Raw genomic sequence first — 19,169 nt, forward strand, 5'->3', positions numbered from 1 at the left:
TCGCTGAACATTTTAACTTCTGGCGATTCCTAGCATCTAGTAATGTTTTGGAATGTTCACCCCGGAAGTTGACTCCCTGTCTCCTGAGAGCAGAGGATCTGGCCTTGAGGAGACAGACTCCGGGAAGGGTGCATTTGCAGCTGGAGGCTCTTTGGTATGAACTTCCTCCCCCACTGGCTCGGTATCTTCTGAATCAGAGTCTGTTTCTGATGGACTCCCTGCGTCACCTGGTCCTAACACCGGAGCAGTAGGGGCATACATGACAGTAGCCATGTTAACCTATTGCAAAACAAAACAAAAGAGTTGCCCTAATTCTAGCTACCCTACCCTGTGCCTGCTTACCCTACCCTGTACCTGTTTGCATTCTCTTCCCCTCCTTATTGTTTTACTAGGATTTTATTAGATTGTAAGCCTATGCGGCAGAGTCTTGCTATTTACTGTTTTACTCTGTACAGCACCATGTACATTGATGGTGCTATATAAATAAATAAATAAATAAATAAATAAATAAATAAATAATAATAGTCTGTATCACCCCTGTTCAGCTGTCCACCCCTGGTTTGGACATGGGCCAAGGAAAGCAGAGTTCAGACTCCTAGTCAGGGTAAAAAAACAGGTGACGTGGTTGATCTGTGATGGGGGGGGGATCTACACTACTGCTTTTAAAGCGCTTTAAAGCACTTTGAAAACGTTTTGAAAACTGTAGATGCAGTGTGTTCTGGGCCCCAACAGTTGTCAAAACTGTTATAAAGCGCTTTAAAGCACTTTAAAGCAGTAGTGTAGATCCCCCCTAGGTCTCCCACTTTAAAAAAAAATTAATTAAAGCAGCTGCGGTTGAAGGGGAGAATTAAAGGTTGTACCGGTGTTCTTTTTCCTCCAGGGATAATTGCAGCTTGGGGGTGAGGAGAAAAAAATTACATCAGGGAACTGTGCAGGGAAAAAGATTAACTCCTCTCCCCCAGTACCATATCCCATACCCAATTCAGTTCTCTGCTGTTAGATTTAAAACAGTCTTCCCCATCCGGGATGCCTTCCAGATGTGTTGGACTAGAACTATGCTGGCTGGGGGAATTCTGGGAGTTGTAGTCCAGCACATCTGGAGGGCACGTGGTTGGGGAAGGCTGATTTAAACAGTACTTTACATCTTAGATTTTTTTGGGGAGATCCAGTCACAGTCACCTGCGTTACTAGTAGAATCATAGAATAGTGGAAGGGGCCTACAAGGCTATCAAGTCCAAACCCCTGCCCAATGCAGGAATCCACCCTACAGGATACTTGACAGATGGTTGCCCAGCTGCCTCTTGAATGCCTCTAGTGTGGGAGAGCCCACAGCCTCCCTAGGTAACTGGTTCCATTGTACTTTGACCCTCTGCCACAAAGTACATTGGGTAACTTTGGATAAGTTACTTTCAGCCTACCCTATTTCTTAGGTCTGTTGAAACTAACCTGGGATAAATCCCAGGAAGGTCTTGGTGATTTCTTCGTGGGACAGGCAAGCTACAGATGTGAAAAGAAAAACAACGGTCTTCCGGATTTACCCTTAGGTGGACATAAAACATCTAAGGGTACTTTCACATATGTCACTTAAAGTGGCACTTGTTTTGACCGCTTTGCAATGCAAATATACCATTGAAATCTGTCAAAAGGCTCACTTGCACTACAAATGCCTCTTCTTCACTTTAACAATAACCAGACTGAAATAAAAAGAGTGGGAAAAGCTGAAAGGTGATTTAGGCTGCAGCCCTATACCAATATTGGTTTATTTTGTCTAAAGTTGTGCCCATCTGAGCTTTGACCTTCAGGGTCATGGCTCACTGAACCAAATAGGAAGCTTATTCCCAGAATGCCCCCCCTGGTCAAGAGTTTGGAATTCAAGTGTGCAAGAGGTCTTTCTTAACTCATGTGGTTTTGGGGCTGTGTGGTATTCTCAGTCCTGTGTGAACCATGTTCAGAGGAGGGCAACCAGGATGATCAGGGGTCTGGAAACAAAGTCCTATGAAGAGAGACTGAAAGAACTGGGCATGTTTAGCCTGAAGAAGAGAAGATTGAGGGGAGGCATGATAGCACTCTTCAAATACTTCAAAGGTTGTCACACAGAGGAGGGCCAGGATCTCTTCTCGATCCTCCCAGAGTGCAGGACACGGAATAACGGGCTCAAGTTAAAGGAAGCCAGATTCCAGCTGGACATCAGGAAAAACTTCCTGACTGCTAGAGCAGTATGACAATGGAATCAGTTACCTAGGGAGGTTGTGGGCTCTCCCACACTAGAGGCCTTCAAGAGGCAGCTGGACAAGCATCTGTCAGGGATGCTTTAGGGTGGATTCCTGCATTGAGCAGGGGGTTGGACTCGATGGCCTTGTAGGCCCCTTCCAACTCTGCTATTCTATGATTCTATAATTCCCCAGAGTAGTTGGACAAGCTCTATGCCTACTTGTGAATCAGCTTTTGTGATTGTTAATGAATTTAGCACCATTGAAAATGACAATCTATTAAATTCTACAAGTGATATAATGTATCGCATCGATATTTTATGTACTTAGATATACAGTGTTATCTACTGACAGCATTGGTTGGGTGGGTGTGGGTGGAGAGAGAGCCCCAAGACTGTGTTTTGCCCCGCAATCTGGCGTAAGACCCATTGAACTCAGCCGGGCTTGTTTCTGACTGGACATATACAGGAGCGTGCAATTTGTCCTTGTGTACAGAAGTGATCCAACAGGCACATGCAAAGAGTTTTAACTGCAGAATCCATGGCAAAGCAAGGATTGCATTAACTCAAGTGAAACCAGTGTTGTGATGGATGCCTTGAATGTTATTGCTCTCCAATCTGGTGAACTCCAATCTGGGGATCAAAGTTAAGGATATTGTACGCAACGAGGCCTGTCTGTTTCTGACTGCAGGGTCAGACTTCTGAGAAATCGCTGGGCAGGGAGTTAATATTGGCCCATCGTCTCATGTAACACTCTCTTCAAGCTGCAGCAGTTAAATATGTCGTGTCCCAGGTCTGAGCAGAAAGGGTAGCCGCTTCTTGTTCCGTGAATAGCTGTCACTTTAACTGTGCCATCCTATACATGTCTACTCAAAAGTAAGCCCCCTTTGCGTTCCATGTGGGTGTAGGATTGCAGCTTCAGGAATGTAGATCTTTTCAGCTGCTGCTGGGTGAAGCTTGCTTTCTTTGTGAATGGGAAAAGAAATCAGAAAATACGGATGGTGAAGTTAAAAGCCACAAGTGGCCCTCGGGGAAAACACTCCATTGCTCTAAGCCCTGCAGTGGAGACTTTTTCCATTTGTGTTCAAGAGGGTGAGGAAAACGGAGCAGAGGACTGACATTTTCTTGTGCTCTGAGACATATGTAGGTGATTTTATTAAATTATCTAATAATTACATTTCTATACCACCTAATTGCCAAAAATTCTGGGTGGTTCACAAGAATTAAAACCCTAAAATACACGAAAAAACATTATATAAATTCTTTAAAAGTTCAGAACAAAATAAAATCAAAGTAAAAGAAACAGCAGTAGGGAAAGATCTAAAAACACAAGCACCTAAAAAGCCTTACACGGCTTGGGACCACAATATCTGACGGAACGCCTCTCCCGACGTGAACCTACCCATACACTATGCTCAACATCTAAGGTCCTCCTCCGAGTGCCTACTCCGAGGGAAGCTTGGAGGATGGCAACAAAGGAGAGGGCCTTGTCAGTGGTGGCCCCCTAATTATGGAATGATCTCCCTGATGAGGCTCACCTGGCGCCAACATTGTTATCTTTTTGGTGCCTGGTTAAGACTTTTCTCTTCTCTCAGGCAGTTAATAACATATGCTGAATTTTTAATTGACCCCAGAATATTTGTTTTAAATTGATATGGTTTTTAAATAGGTATTGTTTTTATGCTTTTGATGGTTTTAAATTTTTGTACATCTGTTTTAAATGTTCATTGTTTTTAACTTTGTAAACTGCCCAGAGAGCTTCGGCTATGGGGGAAATAAATAAATTTATAAATTTATTCATTTGATTTCTATTTCACCTTTCTACCAAAAAAATAGCACCCAATCCAGCTAACAATAATAAGACCAAGATTAAAACAAAAATGTAATTGAAACAACCATAAAAATAAATTAAAAGCTGAAATAAAACACAGTAAAAGAATTAAACAGCACCCAACCCAATAGAACCATTGCTGCCCTTCAGCAATGGACCAGTGTACATGCCAAAGGCCTGCCTGAAATAAAAATGTCTTTGCTGCTGGCAGAAGGATGTGGTTTCCTCAAGTCCAGCTTGAATTAGAGGAACTGGGGGATCCCAATCCTAGTAAAACAAATTGCTTGAGTCCTCTGCCAGCGGCTGGGATCTTAATAATATTTGATCTGTGTATGGATATTCCAATACACGGAAACGCACACTTCCCTCTGTGTCTGGTTCCTCTTTTTACTGGGCCACACTTGTCCAATCACCGGTGGGAGTGAGCTGAATTCCTGTCTGCCTTTGCTCCTCCAAAGCCTTAACCCTGGTACAATCTCATGAGAAGCGCTGGCCAACACCACACTACGTTGAGTGGAAGAAAACTGAGAACTGGGCTGTTCTCTCTGTAAGTATGCTGGTTGCAGATGTATTAGTAGCAGCTGTAGCTCATGCAGCAGCTGCTCTAGGCATGATATGTATTACATTCGCATTTCAGCCACTCAGTGCATGCCTGCTCTTGATAGCAGTTGGTCACATCAGTAGGAGTTTTCTACACTGAACGTAAACCAGGGTATGGTGGCTTATCAGTATTGATTTCCTGAGTACATGGGAAAGATATCTGCTATGGCAGCCAGAAGAAAATAAGCTGAGGGAAATAGACCAAGCTGAGTTGCTCAAGTGAGGTGTGGTATCCAATGTTAGTCCTATATAGAGTAGACCCACTAAAATGGGTCTACTCTGTACTGGACTAACATTGGAATCTACGCATAGGCAGCATAATATTTCCTCTGTTTGCCAGACGTTTCCTGCGCCCCAATCCAAGAGTTGCAGTGTGCATACATTTCCTAGAACTGAAAAGTCAATCTGGATTGTCTACAACATCTGTGTGTGTGTGTGTGTGTGTGTGTATGTGTGTGTGCATGAACACACACACACACGGGGAGAGAGAGAGAGAGAGAGAATCTGGCCTCTGCTCACCCCTTCCCCCTGACAAATATATGTTATTCAGGACACTCTGGATTTTTCAGCCCTGGGTAATGCCTGCATAGCATCACTTTGCAATGATTTACCAGGATTGGGATCCCCAGTCCTCCAAATTCAAGTCCCGTGCCCCCCGCCATCCCTATTTGGATTGGAGCCATATGGAATTCAGTACCACAAGAGGTAGTGATGGCCACCAATTTGGATGGCTTTAAAAAGGGGTTGGATAAATTCCTGGAGGAGAAGGCTACTAGTCCTGATGGCTATGCCCTACCTCCAGTATCAAAGGCAGTAAGCCTATAAACACCAGTTGCTGGGGGACATGGGTAGGAGGGTGCTGTTTCACCCTGTCATTCTTGTGGGTCCCTGGTTGACAGCTGGTTGGCCACTATGTGAACAGAATGCTGGACTAGATGGACCCTTGGTCTTTTCCAACATGGCTTTTCTTATGCACCTCCAAACATACAGTAGCCATGACCAATGATGCCTGAAATGGGGCATGTTTACTGAAGTGTCGAAGAGATGCACAACCCCTTTGGCCTTGAGGCCTCCCTCCGCCACCCCCCCCTCTCTCTCACTCACACACACGGATGACCATATGGAAAGGAGGACAGGGCTCCTGTATCGTTAACAGTTGTATTGAAAAGGGAATTTCAGCAGGTGTCTATTTTTAAAACATTTATATCCCGCCCTATATCAATAAGATCTCTGGGCGGCATACAGATAAAAGCATACAGTATAAAACAGTAAATATACACAGCTAAAAACAAATTAAACCATAAACCAAGTTAAAACAATATATAATTTAAAAGCAGTAAAACTATATGGAGAACCTGGTGAAATTTCCTATTCATCACACCAGTTAACGCTGCAGGTGCCCTGCCCTCTTTTAGTATAGCTCCTGCACGTTAACTGTTGTGATGAAGAAGAAATTTCACCAGGTCCTCCATATATACAAATGACACCTGTTGAAATTCCCTTTTCCATACAAGTGTTAAAGATACAGGAGCCCTGTCCTCCTTTTCATATGGTCACCCTAATGACACACACAAGCTGATATACCTGGCTTTGCCTGGGTCCCTGAATAACAAAATTTGGAACTTAACAATGATCTCTGTAGTCCACTCTGCTCCCCAACTGTCCCAAGAGCATTTTGAAATAAAAAGGAGCAACTGACAATTCAGCTGGAATTCAGAGCATTGTTGTGTATGCATTATTGTGACCTCAGAGATGCACACATGTCTTTATTTTAAGGGGATATACCATTTTTCCCATTGCAGTTTACCAATATGAAGTAAAAATTACAGCAATAGATGTTATCTGTGTTTTGGTTGGCTTGTGGCTACATTCTTGGTTGCCTCCAATGCCAAATAATGGGGGAGGGGGTAAGTGCCTCAGTCCTTGACAAATAGATTCTTATATTATTTTTCAAAGAGTTTTTTATCTCACAATTGCTGCCAAAGGCCGGTAAGTCTGGCTTCCCACCCAAGGCATGCTGGAGTTGTAGGGGTAACCCTATGTTTTTTCTTAAATACTTAAAACATAATTTGTGTCTTTAGTTTTTCTTTGTACATTGTACAGCCTGTATAATGTACAAGAGTCTTTGTAAATTGTACAGGCAGCTGGACAACCTTCTGCCAGGGATGGTGTAGGGTGGATTCCTGCATTGAGCAGGGGGTTGGACTTGATGGCCTTGTAGGCCCCTTCCAGCCCCTATGATCTATGAGCATGCCAAATTTCGAGTTCCTAACTCATCTGAAAGTGGATGAGTTCTGGACATACAAACCCGCACACATGTTTTCAGGTTTATAGACACCCACCCACCACTGCTATTGATAAGCATTACTCTTTCCGTACTGCTACCAGCAGCATGGAAAAAAACAATCTGTATGAGGATCTCTGGGGGAGGTAGAACTCCTTCCGTCGCCAGCTGAAGGCCTTTTTATTTTCTCAGTATTTTAACACCTAATTTAACTTAAATTTAAATTTTGCTGTTTTAATTTTGTATTTTAACCTATATCAATTTCTGCTGCGTGGTTTATCCTGGTTGTGCTTTTTATATTGTATTTTGTATTTGTCTTTTTAGACTGTGGGTTGTTTTATGATGCTTTTCATGGTTTTAATTTTTGTGAACTGCCCAGAGAGTTTTGGCTATTGGGTGGTGTAAAAATGTAATAAATAAATAAATAAATAAATAAACAAACCACAGGGGTGGGGTGGGGACATCAGCTGGAAGGAGGAGATTTGTCAAGAATGGGTGAATCAGTGCACCCTTATGTGGGGACAAGTTGTGTACCCCTGAATGGGAGACTCGATGGCCTTGTAGGCCCCTTCCAACTCTACTATTCTATGATTCTATGAATTAAACCTTCCTTCACAGTTCAGTGTGCCGCACGTGCTCCATGTTTGATGATGTTGATGATGAATGCTGGTTTCTTTCAGACAAGATATGCGATCAGATCAGCGATGCCGTGCTTGATGCACATCTACAGCAAGATCCAAATGCCAAGGTTGCTTGTGGTAAGAGACTTTTCTTACATGGCAGGTATTCTGCATTGAGGACCAAAATGTCCATCATTGCGAGAGTTCGTTGGGGGAAGCGGAGGACCCATATATTGTGGGGAACTAAGCTGTATCCGTTGTCCCATGGAATTTAGTGGGGTCACTTAAAAACTCTGTCTGGTCACACCTGAGTGTGACAGACAGAACCAATAAACTGGCATAATACATTTGCAAGTGGGGGATCCACAAAGAAATAATGGTGGGGAGGGGGGAAAGAGAGGCAGGGCAAACAGAAGGAGATTTGTCTCTGTTTCCACCCCATGATTTCTTTGCAGGTCCCCTCTTCAGAAATGTTGTCTTGGGCTCAGAGGAAGAGTGTCCCCTTGATGGTTTCCATCAGAAGGAACGCTGATCCTCCTCATCCTTTCTTCACCCTGAAACAATCATGGGTTTTTTGTTTGGGGCTTGGGAGATGAACATGGGTGCTTCTATCAAGTGTGTGTGGAGTGGTGGTATTGGATTCCATACAATGAAGGCTTGGTTTCAAAAGTCTGCCCATTCATGATGTTCAGTCCTGAGCCTGTCATAGTTTCTCACCGTACCTTATCTCAAAGGGTTGCTGTGTGGATGAATGAGAGACAGTAAAGGAAAGCCAATGTGGTGTAGCGGTTAGAGTGTTGGTCTGGAACTCAGGAGATCTGGGTTGTAGTCCCAACTTGACCGTGAAGTTCACTGCGTGACTTTGGGCCAATCACTGACTGTCAGCCTAACCAACCTCATAGTGTTGTTGAGAGGAGAAAATGGAGGGGAGGAGAACCATGTCAAAAGCAGGATATAAATGTAATCAAAATAAATGACTGGTACTGGGCTGGGGACCATGTACAGTGCCCTGAGCTTCTTGGAGGAAGGGGGAGATAACAATGTAATAAATACATAAATAGTAAAGGAAATACTTTTATTTGTAAAGCCAAAGGGCATTGGAAAATTCCCGTGAAGAAAACAAACTCGGAGCGCACGGGCATCCCAAGTGCCCAGGAGCACAGGCTGTTCTTCTTATGAATGAATTCTCCAGACAGCCTATGAGGGTTTCACACTTGCTTCCCTTCACCTTTTAGAGACCGTGTGTAAAACAGGGATGGTGTTACTCTGCGGGGAGATCACATCCCGAGCTGTGGTGGATTACCAGCAGATCGTCCGAGACACCATTCTGAACATAGGTTACGATGACTCAGCTAAAGGTTGGTGAGAAAACCGAAGGGCCCATGTTGTGGGGTGACACGGACACTCCGGTCAACCAAAAGTTGTAGAACAGGTCCGTCTCAGTTTGCTCAGCTTGGAGGAGAAGGAGGAGGAAGAGGAGGAGGAGGAGGAGGAGGAGGAGGGCAAGTCTGATGCAATTGTGCCCAAGGAATGCTCAAACATTTCCAGGAGACCTACACTAACTCCTTTCATAAGGAAAAGGAAAAACTATTTATAGGGCGGTGAAAGGTTATCTCAGGGTCAGAGCCCTGGACGACCTTTGACTTGAGCACTTCCTAGATGCATCCCTGTTATTCGTGCTAGACTTGACCTCTTCAGTTCAATAATGTTGTTTGCTGGGCCCTACCAGTTAGTCTTCCTGAGGCCAAAACTACATATTTGGTGCTACCCGTGAATAGGGCTGCCAGCCAGTGGCAGTGAATAACCAGGGTAAGGGGTGAGTGGGTAGGGTTGCACACAGCAGCATGAGGTTTGGACACCAAGGACTAAAGGCCACACTACGTTCAATAGGTAGCGTCCAGTTTACCCTGGTCTTTTTTTCTTTTTTCTTACAAGTAAGCACTCTTTATGGGTCCCGATCCCATAACAAGTGCCATTGCTGAAAAGGCCCTTTCACTGGTTGCTCCTGACCTCACCTGTTTTGGCGGGGGCACTCAGGGCAGGGTCTCTGAAGGAGATGTCAAGGTTTGAGGAGGTACATACGGGAGAGGGCACTCTTTCAGATAACTTGGGCCCAAGCGATTTGGGGCTTTAAAATTTTTTTTAAAAAAAACCCAGCCTTTTCAATGAGGCTTTGAAATGGACTGGATGCAAGTGCAGGTGGCATAATATGGTCAAATGGCCCAGACCCAGTTAGTGATCTTAATGCCCTTTCTTGGGCCAATTGCCATTTCATAGTTTTTATTGCTCCTTCTGAGACTGCTTTGTTCTCCCTTTCGTGGACGTTCATACCTTTCTTTGAATGAGAACTTGCAAATCCTGCTGGGGAAATGTCTATAATATGATCTGGTAAAAATAAAAATAAATGCCCCCTGCAGTCCTGCCAAGCATAATTTTAAAATAAAGAAGGAGGAAGAGAGAGAGAGAAGGAGGAAGAGAGAGAGAGAAAGAGAAAGAGAAAGAGAGAGAGAAAGAAAGAAAGAAAGTCATGGTTTTGGAATTCTGCTCCACAGGCTTTGACTACAAGACCTGTAATGTTCTCGTGGCTTTGGAACAACAGTCACCTGATATTGCCCAGGGTGTTCATCTGCACAGGACTGAAGAAGAAGTTGGTGCCGGGGACCAGGTAATCGGCACGCCAGCCATTTAAGCGCACATCCTATGCATGTTTAGACAGGAAAAAGTAGGTTGCTGGGAAATGCTGGGAGTCGTAGGATTGGGCCCTCAGAAGCGGATCTAGATTTCCACCTCTGTTGTTGCAGGTATTTAGTATAAAGTGCCAATTTACACCCAGGCCTACCCTGTTAAATTTTAAGATGCCTTTTTAATAATGTGCTGCTTTTAATAATGTATTAGTTTTAAATGTTTTAATTAGTTATATGTATTTTATGGTGTTTGTATTTGTGTTGTACGCAGCCTCGATCCAGAGGCAGAGGTGGCGAACAAATAAATAAATATATTATTATTATTATTATTATTATTTATTATTATTATTAATTCACAGAGAGGATTTTTATTTACATAGTGCATTTCAGGATGCAGCTCTCTGGGATAGGGAGGGAATTATGCCAGAGACCAGTACCTGTAGATCCAGTACCACCACCTTCCTCCCCTCTCTCCTGCCTTTCACTTTCCAGTTCCCTACTTAGAGACAAGAGATGTGTGTGTGTGTGCGTGCAGGGTCTGGTGGTTGTGGCAATGAGCAGGGCCGGCCCCACCATCGGGCAGGGTGAAGCAATCGCCTCTGGAAGCAAATGCTGTGAGATGGCAGCAATGTGTTAGGAGAGTTGTACGTCTCCTGGCTTGCCCTGTCCTCCTAAAGCTAACCTGCTGCTTTCGCCTTCGATGGGGGATGCTGTTCCTACACCAGTGTTGAAGAGACAGTCTAGTCCGCTTTTGTGTATGAAATGGGAGAGGATGCCATCTTGTTCCTCACCTCAGGTGGCAAAATGTCTTGGGACGGCCCTGCTATTGAGACTTTGGCCATTTTTACATCAGCCCGAAAATGCGGGCTGGTCACGGCCGGGTCCTTGTGCGTCCAAATGACTCCTGGGAGGAAAGGGGTGTGAGAACGGGTTTTCCCAGGGATAAGTACTCCCTGGGAAAATCTGATTCTTCCCACGGTCTCGGGATCTTCCCGAGACGGCAGGACGTGTGGCTTCCTGTCCCGACTTCTTCCCTCCTCCCCACGAGAGGCGGGGAGCAGTAGAGGGAAGGAACTGGGCCGGAAGGAAGGGGTCAGGGAGCGGGCTCGGGCCTTTTTTAAAATAAACCCTCACTTTTTGTTGGAGCGCACGTGTGCTCAGCTCCTTTAAAAAAAATAAATTTAAAAAATGGCTGGCGCAACACCCTCTTTTCTCCCGGGATGTTGCAGCCGCATGTGGACTAAGGGGAGGATCTCTCGATCAGAATATCGTGAGATCCTCCCCCCTCCCTCCCTCTGGTGTAGAAATGGCTTTACCAGCAATCCACTATGTTGCACATGGCCGACCTTTCAGCATCTCTTGCTCTAAATGGCCCTCCTATTAAAAACTATTTGGCAACCAGGGCACTACAGTGCTGATGGTGGTGATGGCTTCGGTATAGATGGCAAAGTTACAGAAGTAAAGCAGGTCCCTGCCCCCAGAGAGCTTACAGTCTAAGTGGTGACAATGGGGGAAAGAGCACAGGGAACGGAGGAAAAAGTACTGAGGGATGTGTAAAAGCGAATGTGTTCCCCTTACTCTGGCTGAATTTCAGTGGGTGAGGAGGACTTAGGTGCTAAACCAAAAGCTTTGTAAGGAAAAAGCAGATTTTTGAAGAGGGATTTGAAGGCAGTGTCAAGGGAAGCTGTAGAATGTGCAAGCCTCCTTGGAAGGAATTCCAAGTGTAGGTGACAACCATTGAGCCGTCTAAGAGATCAGGGTAGGATCTACACTGGACTCCCGTTTCATCTGTGAGGCACCGCTGCTCGGTGGGTGCCCGTTAATGGATACAGCACTGTATCTGCCAAGCTTAAAACTGTCGAGTCCCGTACACCAGTCCACGGTGCTGTAATTGTGGGAGAAGTAGGAGTTTGAAAGGTCATGTGACTGGAATGGTGTCACTTTATAACATGAATTTTTTTGCCACATGTCGCATCATAATGCTTGTATTGCATTAGAAATGGGAGAGATTTTTATCTGTTTATTTTCTTTTAACAGAATGACAGTCTTTATTCTCTCTTCTCCTGCTCCACCAAAACCCACTCCAACCTAATCTGCTAACCAACACAAAAGCTGAAGCGGCTCTCTCCAACGCAACCCCTATTGTTATTTATTTATTTATTTATTTAAAACATTTATATCCCGCCCTATATCATTGAGATCTCAGGGCGGTGTACATGTTTTCTCTTGCCCTGCTTGGAGCCAGCATTACCTAGGAGTAAACACCGTTGAAATTAATATGACATCTGGGTAAACATGTGTTTCCTCGTGTTGTCAGCCATTTTATACTGTTGTTTTATACTTTGAATGGTTTTAATTTTTGTGAACCGCCCAGAGAGCTTCGGCTATTGGGTGGTATAGAAATGTAATAAATAAAATAAGATAAGAAAAGATAAGAAAAAGGGGGATAAATGGGAAGGTTTGAAAAGATATTGCATTTTGTTTTTCAAAGGAGGGAGGGGTGTGCGGGAAGCAGCATGGAGCAGTACGACAATGGAATCAGTTACCTAGGGGGGTTGTGGGCTCTCCCACACTAAAGGCCTTCAAGAGGCAGCTGGGCAACCATCTGCCAGGGATGCTTTAGGGTGGATTCCTGCACTGAGCAGGGGGTTGGACTCGATGGCCTTGTAGGCCCCTTCCAACTCTGCTATTCTATGATCCTCCCAGAGTGCAGGACACAGAATAATGGGCTCAAGTTACAGGAAGCCAGATTCTGGCTGGACATCAGGAAAAACTTCCTGACTGTTAGAGCAGTATGACAATGGAATCAGTTACCTAGGGAGGTTGTGGGCTCTCCCACACTAAAGGCCTTCAAGAGGCAGCTGGGCAACCATCTGCCAGGGATGCTTTAGGGTGGATTACTGCATTGAGCAGGGGGTTGGACTTGATGGCCTTGTAGGCCCCTTCCAACTCTGCTATTCTATGATTCTATGATTTCACTGGGCAATTCAGAGGTAGAGAGAAAATATTATTATTATTATTATTATTATTATTATTATTAATAATAATAATAATAATAAAATATATAATTAATAAATAAACATTATTAAATAAATGTAATTAATAATTAAAAGTAATTAATAAATAAATAATAAAGATAATGGATGTGGGGAACCCCCTTCAGTGGAAGAGAGGTGAGAAATCTCTTGACAAAGGCTGATCACCACCCTTTCTTTTCATCTAAGCCACGGCTGTTTTGCTTGTAAGACTGCAAAGGTTTATAGTCACCCATTTTTAAAAATCAAAAATTAACAGTATTTATTGAAATTATTTATTTATTTATAAATAAATATCCTGCCATATATCAATAAGATCTCAGGGCAGCGTACAGATAAAAGCATACAGTATAAAGCAGTAAATATACACAGCTAAAATCAAATTAATTTATTTTATTTATTTATTTATTACATTTTTATACCGCCCAATAGCCGAAGCTCTCTGGGCGGTTCACAAAAATTAAAACCATCATAAAACAACCAACAAGTTAAAAATACAAATACAAAATACAATATAAAAAGCACAACCAGGATAAAACCACGCAGCAAAATTGATATAAGGTTAAAATACAGAGTTAAAACAGTATAATTTAAATTTAAGTTAAAATTAAGTGTTAAAATACTGAGTGAATAAAAAGGTCTTCAGCTGGCGACGAAAGGAGTACAGTGTAGGTGCCAGGCGGACCTCTCTGGAGAGCTCATTCCACAACCGGGGTGCCACAGCGGAGAAAGCCCTCCTCCTAGTAGCCACCTGCCTCACTTCCTTTGGCAGGGGCTCACGGAGAAGGGCCCCTGTAGATGATCTTAAGGTCCGGGTAGGTACATATGGGAGGAGGTGTTCCTTCAAATAACCTGGCCCCAAACCGTTTAGGGCTTTAAATGTCAATACCAGCACTTTGAATCGGGCCCGGACCTGGACTGGCAGCCAATGAAGTTGTAAAAGGACTGGCGTAATGTGATCTCGCCAGCCAGTCCCTGTTAGTAAACGGGCTGCTCTGTTTTGTACCAGCTGAAGCTTCCGGACCGTTTTCAAAGGCAGCCCCACGTATAACGCATTGCAGTAATCCAAACGAGAGGTTATGAGAGCATGGATAACTGTAGCTAGGCTATCTCTGTCCAGATAAGGGCGCAGTTGGTATATCAGCTTAAGCTGATAAAAGGTGCTCTTTGCCACTGAGTTCACCTGTGCCTCAAGTGACAGTTCTGGATCCAAGAGCACCCCCAAACTACGGACCCGATCCTTTAGGGAGAGTGCAACCCCGTCCAGGACAGGGCAGACATCACCTCGCCGGACAAATGAACCACCCGCTAACAATACCTCCGTCTTGTCTGGATTGAGTCTCAGTTTGTTAGCCCTCATCCAATCCATTACCGTGCCCAGGCACTGGTTCAGAACAGTCACTGCCTCACCTGGGTTTGATGAAAAGGAAAGGTAGAGCTGGGTGTCATCCGCATATTGATGACACCTCAGTCCACATCTCCGGATAACCTCCCCCAGCGGCTTCATGTATATGTTAAACAGCATAGGGGATAAAATAGAGCCCTGCGGAACCCCATGGCTTAGGAGCCACGGCACAGAGCAATAATCCCCCAGCACCACCTTCTGGAATCGGCCATCCAAGTAGGAGCGGAACCACTGCAATGCAGTACCTCCAACTCCCAGTTCAGACAACCTATCCAGAAGGATACCATGGTCAATGGTATCGAAGGCCGCTGAGAGGTCCAGGAGAACCAACAGGGTCGCACTCCCCCGTCTCTCTCCCGACAGAGGTCATCCCACAGGGCGACCAAGGCAGTTTCCATTCCAAAACTAGGCCTGAAACCCGATTGTAATGGATCTAGATAATCCGTTTCATTCAAGAGTGCCTGGAGTTGTCCTGCAACCACCCGCTCAAGCACCTTGCCCAGGAAAGGGATATTTGCCACCGGCCTGTAGTTGTTGACATCTTCCGGGTCCAGATTAGGCTTCTTCAGGAGTGGTCTAATTACCGCCTCTTTTAAAGAGGCCAGCACCACTCCCTCTCTCAAGGAGGCATTTACAACCTCCTGGACCCAGCCGGCGATCCCCTCCTTATTTGATGTAATGAGCCACGAGGGGCAAGGGTCAAGCACCCCAAATTAAACCATAATTTAATGCACCTCGATACCTGTGGAGGAACCATTTAATAGGAAACGTGTGTTATTCACAGATGCAAATAACGTCAAATAAAAACTCAATGGTTGATGGTAATCCCCCATCTATGAAGGTCAGCAAATTGAGGAATCCCCCCTACTTCCTCCCCACAGACTCACCGCCCGCCCGCCCGCCCCCCTACACACGCAGACACACAGAAAGGTGAAGTCAGGAAGAAAGGTTGCTAAACCAGTTTTGTAGGCTGAAGCCATTCCCACCAGGATAAATTATAGTACTGTGAGGTTAGCACACAAGAATGCATACCACAAAACAGGAAAAACTGATAGAAATAGTCTGAAGAAATCTGGGATATAAGGACATAAATGGTGTGAGGGGAATGGCTTTGTGAGTGTGTTATGTGCCCAAGCGAGTGAGCCAGGCGTTACAATGAAGGGGTTGCGGGAGAAACTCTCATGTAAATTGGCCCCAGGAGACTTTTGCTTGTCTGAGGTTGGTAGACATAAGAAGTGGCTACAGGCAGGGATTTAATGGGGACAGGATATGTGCTGAACGACAGGATACAGGGAGATGTTTTAAAAGAGCGATAGGAAGGGAGAGGGTGGGAAGCCAGTGTTGTGGTTTGAGGTGGGGGGTTGCATGGTCTGATCAGCCAGAAAGTGAAACGATTTTGGCTGTGGAGTGGATGGAAAAGCGAGGTGGTCCAGTTGCTGAAAAAGGGTAACCTAATTTCCCTCCCACTGCAGGGCCTAATGTTCGGCTATGCAACTGATGAGACGGAAGAGTGCATGCCCCTGACTGTCATGCTTGCCCACAAACTGAATGCCAAAATGGCGGAGCTGAGGCGCAGCGGAGTCCTCCCTTGGCTTAGGCCTGACTCCAAAACCCAGGTAAATTTGGGGTTTGACCCCGTTTCTCTTATCTCCTCAGCACTGGGCCCAATTCATGCGACTGCTCTTGGGGGCCCATGAGGCAGGTTAGAGAAATTTCATTTTCACATGGTAGAGTTGAGATGTCATTTACGCTGACCAGGTGTTACATCCCAAGAAGCAGGCACATAATTTAAGATAACATGTCCATCAGAAAATACTGAAGAGCTTTCCAATACAAAGTTTATCCATCTGATGATTTCCTCCCCAAAAAGAGGCATTTCCAAAACACGGATAGCTCATTTAAAGGTCTAACTGGTTCTGAGTACAACCCAAGGTGGATTTACCACCCCTCTGAAATAAGAACCACCAGCTTTCACTGCTAAGTGCTATTGCTTGGCTCTATAACCCCTCTACCACAGCCTTCTACCAATCTGGGGCCATCCAGATGTATTCTACCACATAGCCAATAGTGAGGGATGATGGGAGTTGCAGTCCAATATCATGTGGAGGACCACAAGTTGCCCATGCTTGCTGGAGGTGTTCTTTTGAGCAAATATTTCTCTGATCATAGGTTCTCTTCGCAATGGCTTGGAAACCAAGAACCATCAGTGGAAGGAAATTCCTTCCACTCCCACTGGAGGGGCGCTGTGCCACTTGCACCTGGAAGGGCTTGAGAATACTCCTCAATGGTGTAACATGAAGGACAGGGGTCACTGCTTCAATAGGTGCAGTTAGGAATGGGAGGGGGTCTATTGTGGGATGGGAGAAATCACCTCAAATTGGACAGAAGTATTTTGTGCAAGTGCAGTTTGGGGCAGGATAGCCGTTGAACATAAGGCTGAGTTCAAAGTTAAATGGGAACATTTATCTCAAATGGGCGAGGGGGATGAAAAAATGGATCCAAATTATTTGCAGGTGTTAGGAGGGCTTTATCGAAAGTGAAGTTTTCTTTCTCCCCGCCTTTTGCCACCGCCTTATGATTCATCCTTTCTTCATTTGCTTTCAGATCACAGTACAGTACATCCAGAAAGATGGCGCTGTTATCCCAGTGCGCGTCCACACAATTGTCATCTCTGTGCAGCACGACGAAACCATCTCTCTGGAGCCCATGCGCAAGGCCCTACACGAGCATGTTATCAGGGCCGTGGTTCCAGCCGAATACTTGGATGACAGCACTGTTTATCACCTTCAACCCAGCGGCCGGTTCGTCATTGGAGGACCCCAGGTGCTTGCCTGCTTTTCTAAGGCTGGGGGGAAAGTCTATCCATGCTCATCTTCTGATTCCAGAACCAATGAAGTCACACATTCATGCTATGAATAGTACCCTCACCTGATACACCAGTATCTTTGATTTTTTAAAAAATTTAGCCGTCCCAAATTTAAACTGGTAGGACACTTCCCCTTGAAATAAGGAACACAGCCAAAGGTACATGCTAAATTATATACAAGTAAAGATTATCCTTAACTGCACTGGTTTTCAAGCTTTCTGATTTCAAGAAATCCTTGTACAATTGTCACAGAACCCGTGTGTGTTGCAAAGGATCCTGGGAAGTGTTCTGGGACACAGATGCAACCGTTTTGGCTAGACTGACATTCCGTCATGGTTTCTCTGTGTGTCTTGAGAATGTCTCCTGTAGTGTGCACACCCAACATTCTGACTATTGTGGAGGATATTTGGTAGTGGGGAGACTTCTGCCATTACTGCCCATCTCAGGCCACAGCTTGACCTAAGGTTTGTCCCAGGATTGTCCTGGGGTCAAACCTGTTCATCTAAGTGACACACAGGGCATCCAGCGCTCAGGCAGGGATGAACCCAGGATGATCTTGGGATAAACCTTAGGTCTAGCTACGGCCTCAGTGAGGAACTCCTGATGAGCTTTGGAGGAATTCCAGCATCCCCCAACTCCAATATGGTTTGAAATCCATCACTCTAATGATCTCACAATGGAACTTCTCCTATATAAAGAATTTATCCTATATAAACTCAGAAGGCTTTGCTGAGGGTTTATCACTCCTCGGAGGTCCATGTGGAAATTAGCCACCATCTGGCCTTCTCAGTGGTGGCACCAAGCTGTAGTCATCTTTCCCTCCAGAAGCTCATCAGGCTGCTTCATTAAGCAGCTTTAGGGGACTTGTCAAAAACTTCCTGTTTTGTCAGGTTTCTTGGGTATAAGATTGCTGGCTGCTGTTTTATTACGGCAGTGGTATCATTTTATATCTTAATCTCACTTTACTGAGTTGTTTTTAAAAAATCTATAAATGTTTGACAGAGTTTAGTGCTTTATTATCGGGCACCTTCTGTTACAAAAACTGTGTGCGTGTGTGTGTATGTGTGCACATGCATTTAAATGTGCTAGCTGATCTCTCTGTCCTAACCCTGCAAACTCAAAAGCGAATCCTATTGATTTCAATTTGAATTATTTGCAAATAGGTTTACTTATTTAGGATTGTACATCATTAACCTTCCTAAAGCATAAATTGTCATGATTCTTAACACACAGTTCCAAATGTGAGTTAAGTACCAGTGGCACTAAGGATGGAAAATCCATTGTGGCATCCCAGATAATTTCCTTAGGAGACTTTTTGATTCATAGCTTCCATTTCAGGTTATCTCAAGGGATGTCTCCACCTATACCAACTTCCCAGGCTACTATGATCCTCAGGAGAGGCCCATGTCTGTGCCAAGGCCTATGGATTATTGTTTGGCTGCCACACAGAAATGGGCCTTTCTTGCAATAGTGCCCACCCTGTGGAAAGGTCTCCCCTCTGAGGTTCACACGTATCATGATGTTCAACACTGGCATGTTTTAGGCATTTATTGAAAACATATCCATTTACTTTGGTTTTCCCTCAGCTATGAGGTATCTTTAAACCAACCTCATGATATGTGTGTGTGTGTGTGG

At 44.7% G+C, this 19,169-nt stretch overlaps 1 protein-coding gene across 1 annotated transcript in view; it reads left to right on the forward strand.

Annotated features, from left to right (window-relative positions):
- The window catches only part of MAT1A (methionine adenosyltransferase 1A), a 31,744-nt gene that overhangs the window by 6,899 nt on the left and 5,676 nt on the right, over positions 1-19,169 (forward strand). The window contains exons 2-6 of the mRNA XM_063133146.1: positions 7,605-7,682; positions 8,780-8,902; positions 10,097-10,209; positions 16,141-16,284; positions 17,273-17,491. Coding sequence (XP_062989216.1) covers positions 7,605-7,682; positions 8,780-8,902; positions 10,097-10,209; positions 16,141-16,284; positions 17,273-17,491 — 677 coding nt within the window. The remainder of the gene's footprint in view (positions 1-7,604; positions 7,683-8,779; positions 8,903-10,096; positions 10,210-16,140; positions 16,285-17,272; positions 17,492-19,169) is intronic.

Source organism: Elgaria multicarinata, chromosome 8 (genome assembly GCF_023053635.1).
Source record: "Elgaria multicarinata webbii isolate HBS135686 ecotype San Diego chromosome 8, rElgMul1.1.pri, whole genome shotgun sequence".
Lineage (NCBI taxonomy): Eukaryota > Metazoa > Chordata > Lepidosauria > Squamata > Anguidae > Elgaria > Elgaria multicarinata.